The sequence below is a fragment of the Eptatretus burgeri genome, chromosome 5 (assembly GCF_056783735.1).
Source record: "Eptatretus burgeri isolate ZD-2024b chromosome 5, Ebu_testis_v1, whole genome shotgun sequence".
In the NCBI taxonomy this organism is placed as follows: domain Eukaryota; kingdom Metazoa; phylum Chordata; class Myxini; order Myxiniformes; family Myxinidae; genus Eptatretus; species Eptatretus burgeri.
Window position 1 is genome coordinate 18,993,098 of NC_140965.1, and position 16,618 is coordinate 19,009,715.

A 16,618-nucleotide genomic window follows, 5' to 3' on the forward strand; every position below is an offset into this window, starting at 1 on the left:
CGTTTACCCACTGTAAACTGTTTACCCACTTTACCCACTGGCAAGGCCTCTGACTTGGATAGAATTCCCATGGAATTTTGCAAATCTTTTTTGGATCAGAATTACTTGGGGCTTTGACCGACGGCGTGCAATCAGGGTCATTGCCGCTCAGCTACCGCAGAGCTGTACTTGTTCTCTTATCTCGAAAAGGAGACTGGCATGGACTCTTCAGCAAGTGCATAACTGGCATCGACTCTTCAGCAAGTGCATAACTGGCATCGACTCTCCTTGCTCTGCATGGACTATGAAATGATTTATTTATCTTGCCAATTGCCTCAGGCCTGTGATTTATTGTGGAAATCGTATACCCAAATTAATGCTGTTGTGTCTCCAAATGGACAACACATGATAATGTCTTTATTGATTGTGATTATGATCAATATTTGTGCTTATGAACAAACAAATGTTGGTTTTGACTTTTGAGATTGAGAAAGCTTTTGACACGATTGATCGTCACGACTCTTTCTGTTTAACGGCGATTTGGTTTTGGGAAGAATTTTATCTTCCGTGTTTAGTTATTGTCTTGTAACATTTATAGTTTGCTCAAAGTTAATAATATTCTGTTAGCTGTTTTTAGGGAGTCGTGATATTTGTAAAGGGTGCCCTTTATCTGGCCCCTTGTATTTTCTCTCCAATGAGCCTCTGCTTATTCTGTTGTGTGCACGTCATCATGGTTTGTCTCCCCTACCAATGACAAATCCTGTTAAGACAATCGCCTATGCGGATGACCTTTGCACGGTAGTTCATTCTCATGATAATGTTTTTGTTTCGGTCCAGTCTGTCCATAAGTTTAGTTTGGCAAACTCTACAAAAGTAAACTGGCAAAAAAGCAAAGCTCTGACTACACCTGTTGTCCACAAAACGATACCACTCCTCCAACCATGCCAAGGCAGCTCAAATGGACACAAGACGGCATCCACTGTATCAGGGTTTTCTTGGCACTTGACTTTTTGTTTTGAAAAACTGGGAATCGTTAACGTTGAAAATTGAGCGGCGACGACTCGAATGGATTGGCTTATTCAATCGGGTTTGTTATCGGGGTGGAACTCTGGTAATAATCAACCTTGCAGCATCAGTGCTGTTGCATTGGTTTATGGCACGACAGACCCCAGATTATATTCTAAGCTATAACAGCATTCTTAAAAAGCTCAAAAGTATTTTTATCGACTTTGTTTTTTTGTGGGGGAGGGGAGGAAAGCTCTTGCTCTGGCCTGGCTTACTAAGTCTTCCTGCAGCTGAAGGTGAATATGGCTTGATCTGTTACAAGCAAAGTGATGGCTTTTCGCCTCTACTTATTACACAGGCAGTTGTACACGGATGTTTCGTGGAAAGCCTTTGCTCGCTGCTTACTTCTGCAACCTGGGAAACTCGGCTATGATCAAGAACTGTTTCTTATTTTACATCAAGAGTTGATGTAACTTTGGTTCCCCTGTTCTGCAGCAGCATGTTGGAAGCCTGGCAGAAAGTTGCCATTTGCTGTGATGCCACTAACTATTCCCTTTCAATGTTTTTAAATGAGCCAATCTTTTTAAACCCAATTTTTTTGTAGGGGCCTGTCGTGATTTCCAAAAAACGTTTTTATGCAAAGGTGTATTTTTTTTTTATACTGAGTGTACCAGAGTTCAGCATTTCAGAGACCCCTCTCTCCATAAGTAGAAGTCAGCTGCTGTCATTATTGTGGCCACGGGGGTTATGGTCCTGCAGCGTAGTCTGATATTTCAGATCAATTGTTCAAATTTGCATAAAAGCACCAAAATTGGTACACATGTTGAATAATGTATTCCGAACAATTCTAGATATGGAGCCACCCGAGATTGTGCCTTGGTCAGCTTCAGCGACCATTTTCCAAAATGGCCGCCATTCTACTTTCGCGAAATTGGCTATATGCTCTTTTCTTATTGTATTGGTGGTAGATATAAGGAAAGTGTAAAATTCAGTAAATTGACCATGAAAAGGCGTATTCAAATATTATGAGCCAGTATTTTCGGTAAAAAAGCCATTATTTGATTTGTAAATTGCTGCTCTCCTGAAACTTTTCGCTGAAAAGTACCCATTATTGCCTGGAGAACAAGAGTCAAATGATATTCATCACATTCAATGGGTTTGGAATCAACAAAAATTGCATTATAGATTACATACTTTACTCTATTTTGAAAATGGAACTGATAATCATGATAATGACAAACTCAGAAAATGTCGTCAAATTATTGCACACTTCACTTTGAAGCGGCTACGGTTTACTGTCTACTACCATTCTACCAGGACACATGGTACACACATACATCAGTCTAGTGCAATATGAGTTTCTGAGCTCAAGTGTACTGGCTCTGGATCAAGAAGTCAACACTTTTACAAGCAATGCGACTTTGCATTTGCACATTCTAAGCTCGGCCGATATCTCAGTCTGTGTCTACTGTCTTTGTACCAACAGGAGAGGTGCTTCTTTTCTGCTTCTGGCGATGCTTGGCACCGTTGAATTTCAGGAGCTGTGCAATGGACAAAGCTACCTGTCTTGAAGGAGCATCAAATTGATTCTTGATGGAGGGTCCATGCAGCACCATATTTACCAGTGAAAGTAGCACAGGTGGCACAGCCTCCTGCTGGCAGCCTTCCTTGAATGAGCCAGTGAATGAGTTGGCTTTCTCAAACATGTATCGACAAACTATCTGTGAAGCTCGAGCGAGGTGAACTAATTCACTATCACAGTCCAGCTCACAGGCTTTGCCAAGTGCCTCGCCAATGTCCTCATCAAATGCCAACAAGACATCTCGTCCTTTGCTCTGTGCCCGTAGGTCTGGGAACTGGGCTAGTAGGCGTTCTTTCAGCCTTTCCGTATTCACTCTCGTGTCCAAGGGAACTCCAAAATGCTCCATTCTGTTCGCGTACAGGTTTGCAAGGTTGGCAAGTCTGAATACAGGAGATGTGTCCTCTTCCAGGTGAGTATCTTCAATGTAAAGGGCAAGTTCTGCCAGCACAATTCCGGAGACCACACTTTCATGACCAGTCTTGTCTTCAGCATTGACAGGACTTTGCGCAATTGTAGAGAGACATTAAACACTTGGAATGATACTTGACATCGAGAGCTCGCATATCACCCATGCTGAGCCGTGCCAGCAGTTCGTGGTCTTCAATTTGTGTTGCACACTGCCGCACACGCTGATCAATCTTGAAGGTGGTGGCTTCATGTGAGGTGTCCACACCAGACTGTCTGCAGAAGAAGCATGGGGGTTGACTAGAGGTACTTGATTCTGCACTGAGTGACCTGGTGCGCTTTCCTGGCACGGCATTGCCTTCACCAGATGAGCTGCCTCCTGCTGGCCTCTTCTGTGCTCTTTGCAACTTTGTTGTATTAAAACAAAGCATGCATCGTTTATGATAGACAGCTTTGTGAGCAACCAGTACGGCCTCGATGCCCTCTCCTTCATCAAGTCTATCAAGCTGCAGCGTTCTGGGTAGTAAGCCCAACTCTCCAAACTGCATCAGATTCCCGGCCAGTGTCTTGTACCCACTGCCTGTGTTTGGGCGTTTCGTATTTTCTGGGCAGACAAGGGACTCTGCTGTGTCCTCCTGGCATATGGCACACAGTTCCCAGTTTGTGTTGGATTGGCTAACAGACGCACGGTCCATGGAAGAATGCACTCGCTGGAATTTATTGACATGGTCACTCCCGCTCGTGTTGACTCCGCTCCTGATGATTATAATCATTCCATATTCTGCAAAGACACAAAACACCTTGTTACCACACTAATACTACTTACTACTACTACTACACCAATATTACTAATTACAACACCACTTCCGCCACTACCAACAACCACAACAAAATACTTCTGAACCTGTCACTGATGCTGCGTGCGAAAATGGATTTCCCATAAAAATGACTTTTTTCCCCAATACAATGGTTGGAAATATAATAAATCAACACAAATGACATTTGTATTGTTTTCCTTTGTAAATGCACATCACATGGAGTATTTATCACCTCTGAGAAACCTACAAAGAGAATAACAATGACAGATATCCCATGTTGTTAAAGTAGAATGGCGGCCATTTTCCAAAATGGCCGCCAAAGCTGACCAAGGCAAAATTTCGAGTGGCTCCATATCCAGAATTGTTCAGAATACATTAGTCAACATATGTACCAATTTTGGTGCTTTTATGAAAAGTCGAACAATTGGTTTGCTATGCTGCAGTACTATTAGGTCCATTAATTATCGGAAGGATTTTTTTTCCTCCACCACCTTAGGTGGATGGAGGTTATGTTTTCACCCGTGTCTGTCTGTCTATCTGTTTGCTTGTCTGTCTGTCTAAGCAGGATGTCTCAAAAAGTTGTGCACAGATTCAGACGAAATTTGGCGAACAAGTTTGATTTTTTTTGGTTTGATTTTGGTCCATGTCCAGATGCTGATTCGGCCTATCGGTGGGATAGAAAACTTAAACAATTCAGCCTGGTGGAGGTATGCGCCATATCAAGTGCCGTTCTAATTTTTCTGTGATTTTACTTTTCTTTGGACAAACTGGGTTAAAATGGGACCCACATATCGATGTTAGTTCTCCTTTGTCCCAATACTCCTTTCCAAAATTATTAGTCTCATTTCAAGGTTTTAGTCTTTTTAACTCTGGAAAATTCTTCTCTCTATATTCTGTCAAAAGCCCTGTTCCTTATATACCTGCAGAGTCTAAAAGTCACTGGAGAGGAATCATTCCAATTGGGCCTTCCTTCTACAGCGATTAATTGATCTGTTTTGTACCGGGCATCCATTGTTAAGTGCTCTGGGGACTTGCAATGGCGGTTGACACACTATATTGTTGATGTCAGACTCTTCCCAGTTGCCCGGTCTGAATACGACGAATGGAAGCGGTCATGCCGGCCAACTAATTTTCTTGCTCCATGCCAAATTTATGAGCCTGTTTGCCGCGATACCTTTCCCCAATGCTACACCCGAGCCAATTAGGCGGCACGCTAATCGGTGCAATACCTCCATTCACACCAATTAGCGATCTCAGAGAAATCGCCGGATGCAGGCATGGTCTTGTCCTGGGCGCTAATCGCCAAACCTAATCCGTCCTTTAACGGTAACAGACATGTTTAACTAAACTAGTGACCGAGATACTCGAATCACTCAGAGACCAAGTGATTTTATAATGACGTATTGAAAGAACAACATGTAGCGGGAATGCAACAGAGAAGCGATGCCATTAATTGAACCCTGACTCGATACGCTCCATGAGCCAACGAACAAATGGCGGATTCCTTAATTTTCTAAGCTTTAGGCCTCAGACACACCTCAGTTGGTCGACAGAGAGATTGGACTGGACAGAAATATCGCAGACTGCATCCGGTAGGACGCACCTTGGTTCAAAAGAAGACATGCCTTGTCGTAAAAAGTTTGTGCCGCAGTCAGACCTGGCACGAAGGGGAAAGTGGGCCTGCTGTTGGGGGCATGGCTGGAGGCTGCAGCAGGTAAATGCTTAGCCTGGGGAGAAACCCTGTTGCAGCTTGCATGCAGGCCTTTTTTGAGCTTTGTGTGCCTGTGGCTTATGGCTTCCCTATGATTGTGTCGCTGGTCTTTTATAGATTCAGCCCCCACTCGCATTCATGACGTATTCAACCCCTTCTCGCTCATCCACCATTGGCCGTACTCAGTTTGTGGGTGGGGCAATCCTTCCCTGACCTTTTCACTCGGTTTGTACAGGTAGCCGGTATGGTGGTCACAGCCTTTGCCCACCTAATCCTGTGCATGACAGGCTGTCACAACACTTAAAAGGACATAAAAGACAGATTACGAAGGGAAGAACATTAAAAACGGTGTTGAAGGATGGCTGTTTTTTACACACATGGGGAAAAAGACCCCATCTTTCTGTAAGTTTATCCATATAACGATGCATGTACTGTATCACAATTAAATTATCTCATGCTTGCGCTAATACCTTTAATATGGCAAATAACTATTGCTTTGTTTATGCAAAGTTACCCAAAATAAGGCATTCTCACAACAATAATTTACCTTCCAATGTTTTATTGCATTGTAAATGTTCTGCTAACTCAAAGGTGTCCCTTTACTTCTGTGATGCCCCGAAAACAATATTTTATGTTTTTCTTCAGTGCCCAAGGTTAGCCTCCCTTTTTACATTTTTATCAGATGTAATCCTGGGACTACATTTGGTTTTTACAACATATTGTGTTTTTATATTTGGTTTTAGCATTTCTTACCAGTGCTGAATTGAATGCCTTTTAGCCAATTACTTGTTCCCTGAAGCAAAAACTTGCTGGATATTTATCGAGGAAACATAAAATGCAAACGCTCCCCTTATAGTTTATGATGCCATGATAATTTTTCAAGATTCAGTTACGTCTCGGCTGAATCTTGAATTTGAACCTTTTTGAGATATTTGTCTAATTGTAATGAATGATTCCTTGCAATAAAGAGGAACAAAAATGTGAAATATCTTTCTCTCCTCATTCTCCTCCTGTTCACTTATTCCCTTGCTTATTGTGTCCAAAAGTTGCCAAAGTACCCCACTGTGGGTTCCTACCCTCTGTCATCTTGCTCTTCCATGAACCTTGATCTTATAGAATATATATATTTGAATGTTATTGTTTTTCTGTGAATTCCTCATGATGATGTAGTTCTTATTTTGTCCTTCAGGGTTGGTTGTGGCCAGGACTGCATGAGTGCTTGCAACACTCCACTGCCTCCACCAATGGCACACTCACATTCTACCCTTCCCTCGAGCGTAAAGGATTGGAGTAAGTCATGTAATGAATCTGCCTGCAGAGATGAGCAGGATTTTCTTCCATCGCAGGTTGAAGCAATACAAAATGAGTGTTACATGATGTTTGACAATTAAGTTCCAGGATTAAAGCCATATAAAATTTTATTGTAAATGTAGCAATTGCATGTTTGGTGGTCACCTTCAAAGTAATCTCCCTGGGGGTCTATACACGCTCGCCAACATTACTGCCATGTTTCAAAGCATCCTTGGAAGTCATTTTCTGAAAGGCCATTTCGCTCAATGGTCACAACTCTTTGGATCTTTTTGATTGATGCAAAATGAGTTCCTATCATTGGAGTTTCGGCCGTCGGTCGGATCGGACCAACATTCTCACGCGTTGGACATTTTCGCAACTGATGATCGTCCCGACTGCACGTCATTCATGTCCATCTCCCTTCCACAAACCTTTTGGCCCACTTGAAAACATGATCTTCACATTGTGTCTTCCCCGTACACCAGCTTCGACTTATCGAAAATGTTCCACTTTCGTTTAGTTTTCCCAAAAAGTTGACGACGATTCTCTGTTACATAAATTTGTCGCTCATCTTCAGAGCATGATTGCAACACTTATAATTTTAACAAAGCTCCAGTACGGCTTCGAAACACACCCGATCGATACAACGGCTAACACAGTACTGACGGGAAGATTACGATGGACGTCCATTTCCGAAACCCAAACCAGTGCTGCCACCCGTCGAGAAAAAATATCAGTCCTGGAACATTATTGTCAGACCTTGTGTATGCATCACCACTAAAGTGGTGTATCGTACTTTATTCACAAAGTAATTAATCAGCAAAATGATATTTAAGTTTGAGTACGAGTTTTGTTTGTAAGAATGGGAGATGGTCTAGAATTTGTGAATTAAACGATGTTCACTGCATTGTTTCACCTGTCTTTGTTCAAACACTTGTCCCAGTAACGCAGTTGCATTTGCAATGGTTGTTCAGTCACTTACGGCATTTTGTGTCACTGACATTGTGTACTATAATATTATGACCAATTGTTGGGCCAGTGTGGAGCAGACTCGGATGAAACTGCGCCGCTTGGCCGAGGGCGTTGCAGGACGTTTTGAGCCCGAGTGCAGCTCCTTATCTGCACCACTGCGTATGCGCGACTCCTACAAACACTTGCTTCTCTTGCAGGAGAAAAATGTTACCTCAACTGATGTGGATCACAGTCTGCAACAGGTTTTTTCAGCATTATAATGTTGTCATCACAGCATCTACCTGTCTGAGTTCTTCCTGTAGAATGTAGTGCAGGGTTTTTTTGGGGGGGTTTTTGTTCCTTTTTTTCTGCCCGGTGTGTGCCCCAGTTTAGAATAGGTACATCTCTGCGTGGCGAAAGAGGCGACTAAAAAGGGTTGGCATCAGGAAGGGCATCCAGCCATAAAACATTGCCTCAAAAAGGGAACCTTGACACCGAGAAAGACTTGGCTTTAGGTGGTGGAAGAAGAAATGTGGGTAAGGGGGTTAACAAGGGGAGATGCAGAAAATAGGGCAAAGTGGAGAAGAAAGATTGTCATGGGGCCTGCAAGGCTGAGCCCCGCTCTAGCAGGGACAATGGCCTTAAAATGCTTGGTGGGTTTTTCTTTTTTTCTCAACAAAGTCGAGGCTGATGGAAGAATATGGTGATGAATGATATGAACTCTGACAGTGGGGAAACTCTTGGGCACAATGAGCAAGAGAATGAACGAATGTGAAAAGAGAGGAGGGTAGGAAACACTAACCTGCTACTAAGAAGAAGGTTCAATTAGGAAGGGTTAATGGGGATATTAACAATTGTGGGTAAGGACACAGGATGCATTGAGATGGGAGTGCACCACCTGCTTTGAAGCCCTGGAGGGAATGGTGGGATAGCACAGCTCCATGAAGGTAGTTCTAATCACCGGAAAAGCTATTACAAAATCGCGGGCACACATGCAGACACACCACATGTTACTGTTTCTGGGTGGGGGAGGGTATAACTTGCTGGTGGTCTACAGAGCCAGAAGAGGGTTGTTTGAAACAGCTTTTTCCTGAAAAATGACCATTAAAAATCCATAAACATCTGAAGTGATGTCACAAAAGAGTTAATGCCACAATTTAAGGTCCCATCCCCCCCCCCCCCAACCACCCCCTGCAGACCCCCTCATATTTCTCCCTTTTTCTGAGTATATATAGCTGCAACTTAACAGTACACTGCTATATTGTAGTATACAAGACAGGCATCATTATCATCTACAAAAGAGGGGGGGTGGGGAGGATGGGGGACACCCAAGCTTGTTTTGCAGGAGACGTTGGTTCCCTTCTAGGCCGCTGGTGGACACAAGGCTTTATCAAAGACATTTCGTAGTTCTTATGAGACTCCTTATACAAAGCCAATAAAATGGACAGATTCCTCAGATCGTAACAAACTGTCCTGCTCAAGAAAGTGATTTGAGTGGGTTGTCATAGAAACATTCATAGATCGATGTCATTGTTATTGGAAATCTCTCATGAGTTGGATCATATTGCTGCAGAATCCTTTTCGACCCTAAATTCAAGCAAACACTTGAGTGCTATCCCGAAAAGAAGAATGCCTTTTCAACAAGAATAAAGCATTACGTTATGGTTGTATGCTTTATCTTTCCCAGGCAAAAACTCTACAGTTAGAAATATAGTATATGAGAGTTGTACTCTCATATACTACAGTCTGTAGAGAATTACTACACGAAAGGAATGTTGTTTTTGCCTGGGTTATAAAGGGGTACTTGCGCCAAAGGTGAAATTAATTCCATATAAATAAAACTCGGGGACATGTACATTTCATAAAAAGGACTTGACCTTGAAAACTTGTTTTTAATTCATTAAAAGGTGCATCGTGTGTGTTGCTGGGTTTTTGGTTTTTTTTGACATCGTCTGAGGCTCTGAGACATCGTCTGAGATTAGGCTTGTCTGAGATTAGGCTTGTCTGAGAGCAAACACACAACGCACATCAAGGGGGGCAGGAGACGAGAGGGGTGGGAGAGGGAAAGACAAAACAGTGGGGAACAGAGACATTAAGAGATCTGTTGAGGGGAGAGGGATGGGGCGGGGAACACGGGGTATACAAGGTGGACATGACGGGGACTTTCAGGAAGGAAAGCAGGGAATTTGAAGGAGGTGGGGTTGGGTGGATTAACGATGGAAGAAAAGATGGAGGTTTTGGATGGGGGAAGATAAAAGGTGGTGGTGAATGGCTGTTTTGAAGGCCTGGAGGGAAGAATGGGATTGAAGAGAGTGGGGGTTTATTCCAAAGGTGGGAAAAAAGAGAAATGAAAGAGTGAAGGAAAGCAGCGATTCGTGATTTTGGTAGTTTTACCAGAAGGGGGCTGCTGGCGGACCTTGAGCGCCCTGCGGAAATATGGGGGGAGGGGGCAGACATCACAGACACAGACACATCGTATCACAGACAGAGCAAGGGGTGGGCGAGACCGGAGAGGCAACGAGAAGACAGAAAGACCACCGACTTGCCTGCGGTGAGAGTGTGAGAGGCCCAAAGAATCAGCCTCACCGCGTGAGATACCAATGATCCTTAAGTGCCTTGGTTTCCACAGCATGAAGCCGAGAAAGGTGAGAGGCAGGGGCACCAGCCCAGAGGGAAGAGCAGTACTCCATCAGGCTGCGGACGAAAGCTTTGTATGTGGTTAGGAGTTCAGGTGGGCTGAGGAAGAACTTTGTACGACGGAGGATTCTCAGTCAGTGACTGGCTTTGGTGGCCAGGTTGGAAATGTGGTTTTCCCTGGAAAAATCATGGCAGATAGTGAGACCCAGAAGGTTGAACGAAAGAACTTCTTCCAGAGGATTGTTGAGAAAGTAGATGGGGGGGGGGGGTCCAAACGGTCCTTTCGGAGACACAAAGTGAGAGTGATATTTGTCATGATTGAAAGACATGTTCCATGTGTTGGACCAGTTTGTGATTTTACCCAGATCTGCAGTGAGCGAAGAAGCTGCTGCTTGCCGATTTGAGGGATGACAGATGATACAGCAGAGGGTGCAGTCATCAGCAAAGAGATAGAGGATTTTCCAGAGAGTTGGAGGGATCATTGATGAAAATCAGAAAAAGAACAGGGCTCAGAACGCTGCCTTGAGGAACTCCAGCCTGGACACGAAGAGGGGATGAGAGAACTCCATTTATGGCCACACGTTGACTGCGACAGGAGAGGAAGTTTGCAAGCCATGAGTGGAGATGGCATTGGATACCAAAGGAAGAAAGTTTAGTGAGCAGGGCAGGGTGTCAGACTGTGTCAAAAGCACACAGTATGTCTCGGGATATGGCTCTGATTTCATGTCCAGCATTGAGTGCCTCCAGCCATTGTTTGGAGAGCATAATTAGCATATGCAGGTAGTGACCTGGTCTGAAACCAAATTGGTGATCGGAAATCAAGCCATTGGAGAAGAGGAAGGATTTAATGTTTGGCGCGATGATGGATTCTATAACCTTGCTGATGAGTGGAAGAATGCTGATTGGTCTGTAGTTGTGAGGATCAGTTTTTGTACCTTTTTTATGCAGAGTGGGAATGTTTGCTGATTTCCAAGCAGATGGCAGAATGATGACCTTGAGCAAATGAGAGGGTGAATAGAACATAGAGATGGTGAGTAAGAGCAGAGGAGCAGGTTTTTAGGACACTGATGCCGTCTGGACCGGTTGCAGAATTTGAGTCGAGGTTTGCCAGCAAACTCTCCACTTTGCCAGAAGAAAAGGACACAGAGTCCAGTACAGGGACAGCTGGGTGTGACTGGGTAAGGTGGGTACAGAAAGCAATGGGTTTCGCACACAAGAGTTCGATGCAAACACCGAGTTTAGGCATTCAGCCTTTTCACTTGCAATGTCAGCAGTGCGGCCATTTGAGGTAAGGGAGGGGATGGAGGGGAACATACACCAGAAACAGATTTGATTATATGCTACCAGGATTTGGAGGAGGGAGAGAAGTTTGAGAGTTCAGACTTGAGATTAGAAAGATGCTGTTTTCTGGCTCTCCTTCCTCCTACTCTTCCCCCTGCCCATGGTTCACTGAAGCTTGTGGTGAGGCAGTTGTCCTGAAACAACTTGCCTTTGCCTCATGGAAAGCAAACCCAACTGAGGGCAATCTCAGTTCCTTCCATAAAGCTCGGAACAAGTGTGTATCTACCTTCAGTAGAGCCAGAAAACAACATCTTTCTCAGCTCAAGTCTGAATTCTCAAACCTCCCTCCCTCCTCCAAATCCTGGTGGTGTCTAATCAAATCTTTCTGGTGTATGTTGAACGGAGGGGACACGGTTTGCTCATATGTACTCATAGTTTGATTTGATGTTTTGTTTTTTTTTCTTACTAAAACGATGAAAATTGGCCAGTCAATTTTCAGGATAATCTTTCAAGCTTTATGGCAACGCTTTGGGAGTCTTATTATTATGGTGCACGAACATCTTGGAAGGCCAAGCGGTCTTTTAGATTACTGCATTGGTAAAATTGAGCGATGACAAAAAATGTTTTTTTTTTTTTTAATCCTCCTCAAGACCACCATTTGTCCTTGACCTTTAACTCGAAGGGGTATGATGTAAATTAATCGTAAATGTACCTTAATCTGGGCTATCTCGAGAGGGCACTTTCATTCCTATCGGACAAACATTCGTTGAATTTTGGTGAACATGTAAAAATATATAAAATTAGGTCATAACCTGAAAAACTGGATCAAGGCACAGTGTCGGCACGCAAATCTGCATCTGCGCGGCATGCACTGGGTGCTGACTTGATCTCTCTTCCTTGAAAAACAAGACCAGTTGATTTTTTCCAAAATTGTAGACAAGGTAATTTGTTCTCTGCTGATGAATACACAAACATATTGACATGGCATTGCATTTTGCATCTTTGGTTTTTTTTTTGTTTTTTTTTTAAGTCATCTGACACTGATTAGCATTTCTTTCCTCCATCTCATCCTGATGTCTTGAATGCAGTGGTTGGCAGATCTTATTCCCACGATCACTGATGATCAATTGATTCCACGTTCTTTGGCAGTGGCTCTGCAGCAGGTGCTTTACTTTGGATATTTTTATTTTCAATAAGTGACAGTGAAGTGTATTTATAAGGTAGTTGTTGTTTTATCAGCAAGTTTTTTTTTTGCATGCAAGAGTTGCACAGTGTTCATCACAAAGATGGCATTTTACAGATACAGAGCGAATAGTGCATGGCTGGCTGATTTTTGGTTTCTTTTGCTGAGTTGTAAACAACTGTTTATTTATTTTATTTTTTAATGCTTGTTTTTGCTTTTTGTTTGAAAAAAATATTTTGATAAAGTGGTGAATAATGTTATTTATTTAATCATTCAAGCTTTTATATTGTAATTTTCCCGCCCGTCGGCGTGCGAACGACCGCGTCTAACCAATAGCGGTCGCTTCGCCCACCGAACGGACAATCCAGTCGCGGTTTTCTGGATCAACGCCGGAAACCAGTCACGGGTGTGTTTTTAACCACACCACAACCTTGTCCGCACTCTACCTGCGCTACAGGGTCCGATCGCCAAATCTTCGATTTATCTAATTATTCGCGCGGGTAGGTTACCGAAAGATTGTACCTCAACGGGACCGCTTGGAAACGAGCGGCATGAGCAGCTCGCTTCCTTTTGGGATGACCGAGCGGGGTATTATCGCGCAGTCCCGTTGGACCCGATCACTTTACCGGCTATTTAAAAACCAACTATATTCCGAGTGCAAGATGGGGCAGTTCAATGAGGGAATGACCGCAATGAACAGGTTTACATTCACACAAGGACATTTATTATATTAAAGCACGTATGCGATTAAACAAGGCAAAACACGTATGCAATTATACAAGCAACAACAGCACGACAAAAGAACTACAACCGTCTACTTATTATGTACAGTCACTTGCACTTAACAGCAGTTCCTACTTTTTAGACGGGCCCACGGACGCACGTACGTACGCACACACACACACCCAGGAAATGGTGGCAGAGGCCTTTAATAACGAGCTCCAGCTCAGAGGACAGGTGAGCTGAAACCCAGAACCTATCTCGAACCTGTCCACCTCGTGCGGTCTTCAAGTTGTTTAGACCCGGGCTCCAGCGAGAGCGAGCTGGATCCAATCGCCATGAGCTGCGATCCTTCCCGAGCTCCCGCGAATCCTCCCGCGCTTCTCAACACGAGCTGGTGAGACGAGGCGCCGATCCTTCCCGTCGATGCGTCGCTTCCCCGAGGAACCACCTCCCGCGCTTCTCAACACGTGCTGGTGAGACGAGGCGCCGATCCTTCCCGTCGATGCGTCGCTTCCCCGAGGAACCACCTCCAAGAAGAGGTCGATGAATCACACCAAGCCGGGAACCAAAATGGAGAACAAAGAGCTCCACGAACCAAGAAGAAGAAGAAGCCACCACTCGCAGCTCGAGCCGAGCGACCGGCTCAACTTCCTTCCAAGCAAAGCAGCTCGAAGAAAAAAGCTCTCCCGATCCAAGTAGAAGCCGAAGCTCATGGAACCATCAAAGCAAAAAGCCTCCTCTCGAGCCAGGCCTCAGCCGAAGCTCACTGAGCCAGTCGAAGCAAAAAGCTTCTGAAGGCCTCAACCCTAACGCAAGCCAAGCAGGACCTGACGGTCTGCTGAACGACTCCGCTCAACTCCCTTCTCCAACTCTGCCCCCGAACAAAAGAAAAGATCTCCTCTTATCCTTCTCCCGACGTGACTCATGACTCATGCCCTCGTGCTCCATCCCCCGCTCAGCCACGGTTGGGAGGGAGTTGTTGACATGAGTCACGGGACGACAGGGTGGTTCTTCCTCTTCGCAGAAGAACTCTTCGTTCTTTCTTCGCAGAAGAAAGAAGTCAAGAACTCCATTCCTCATTGTCCATTGGCCTCAGAAACCCACTCCTAATCCTTTGCAATGCTTCTGGCTGCATATACCTTTTCACATCCACCTTTATGTTTTCCATTTTGTATTTTGTTAAATTCCAATTGCTCATAATTACACGATATATTGTTGCGAATCTGGAAGCCTTGTGCACACAGATATTCAGGTTCCTATAGCTCAGTTATATCGATAAGTAAATGTGGATAGATAGCTCCCTGGTCCCGTGTCTAGTGGGTGATTAAATGTACATGCGCTGCGAAGTTATTTTGATAGTCAGTTTCCTTTTATTTTTACAACACCAACGAAAACCCTCTGCTCCCGGCATTCTCCGCGCGCTCGCTTGGGCACTCCAAGTCATGGAATGCGACATGCCCCACCAACCGATTCGCTGCGCGGCGCGCTGAGTAGGGGAAAGGTCAGGCCCCACCCACGGCGAGCGAGCCATGCCCGAGAAGTATAAAAAGGGAACGGAGAGCACAGAAAGGTTGGTTGGTGGTTGTTTGGTTGAATCAACTCGAGTGGGTTGCGAAGGATCGGTGCCTCGTCTACAACAGCGCATGTTCTGGAGCGCGTGAGGATCCGCTGGAGCTTGGGAGGCTGATCGCGGCTTGCCGGTGTCTGGATTCAGCTCGCCTCTCGCTGGTGCCCGGTTCGATTCGGCTCGAAGACCACACGAGGTGGACAGGTCCGAAGCAGGTTCTGGTCTTCAGCTCGCCTCTCCATCCGAGCTGGAGGCCTCAATAAAGACCGCTTTGGGTCCGTTTATTTTGGGTGTGTGCGTGTGTGTGTTTGTGGCGCCAGTCCCGTAAAGGCCCAGTCACACCTTGACGTTTTAGCCAGCTTATGCCGATTTTTTGAAAATTTGTCTAAAACGCTGGTACACGTCGAATACGTTATGGGTAAGTTTTGATAACATTGAGAGCACGCTGAAAAACACTGCCATACGTCGTTGTACGCTGGCTTTAAACGTTGTACTTTTTGGTTGTCCTCAAATTTTCCATGCTTGAAATTTTAAGACTTATGCCAGCGTATGACTCACACGTTCCGCATAACGCTGGCCATAAGTTGTAGGCACGTCACGCGATCGTTCACACACGTCGACACACGTTACTTGTGAGTTACTCATAAGTCGACACACGTCGAGGTAATGTTTAGCGTACCCGAAACTTATTTCTAACCTATGAGTTACGTGTTGTACTCACGTTACGCGATCAGTGACACACATCGACACACGTTACTTGTAAGGTGCTCATAAGTCGAAACACATCAAGGTAATGGTTAGCGTCAGTGTTCCAGACTCCCTGTTTTTTTTTTTTCTTTCTTCCTTCCTTCGGTATGATGGTGATTTTGACACTTCGATTTCTAGTGCGGTTATAATGTAATATAATTAATAGGCTGCCGCTCAACGATTTAAATCATAACCGCACTGTACACTGAACACCGTCATACCGAAGAAAAAAAATAAACCAATGTCACCCGCAGGGTGACCCGTATCTTGCCAAAAGGTGACTACGTGTGACTTCTTTAAGGTCACACTGAGGTGAACAGAGCTGCTATCCACCAGGAGCGACTCCTTGAGGAATATCTGCCTACGAGAGATTCCGATGAGGATCATTCTACAGAGTAACCATGAAAAATATGCTTTTGCCTCATAACGTCACCAAATGACGTCGTAATGTCTTAAGCTTGACATATCTAGAAAGCACTCATCGAGGTGTTCAATTTGAGGTACTACACGATATGGTTCCTAAAACTTGAAAATTTGACCTTGGGGTCAAATATGTTTGACCTCAGGCGCTAACCATGAAGGTCAAGGCCAATCACCACCAAAAACTAATCAGCTGAGCGCCAGACCATGAACTATATTCCCATGAAGTTTGAAGACGATCCGATCAAAATTACTCAAAAAATAAGGGTTTCGTCGACTCCCCTGATTTGCGACAAAGTGACCTTGACCTTTGACCTTG

At 44.5% G+C, this 16,618-nt stretch overlaps 1 protein-coding gene and 1 pseudogene across 3 annotated transcripts in view; one reads left to right on the forward strand and one right to left on the reverse strand.

Annotated features, from left to right (window-relative positions):
- Positions 1-16,618, forward strand: part of TTC17 (tetratricopeptide repeat domain 17) — a 94,655-nt gene that overhangs the window by 41,470 nt on the left and 36,567 nt on the right. For all 3 annotated transcript variants that reach the window (XM_085880894.1, XM_085880896.1, XM_085880895.1), the window contains 3 exons: positions 6,690-6,790; positions 7,830-8,004; positions 12,748-12,822. In XM_085880894.1, the coding sequence (XP_085737020.1) occupies positions 6,690-6,790; positions 7,830-8,004; positions 12,748-12,822 (351 nt within the window). The remainder of the gene's footprint in view (positions 1-6,689; positions 6,791-7,829; positions 8,005-12,747; positions 12,823-16,618) is intronic.
- Positions 1,938-3,746, reverse strand: LOC147025960 (uncharacterized; annotated as a pseudogene).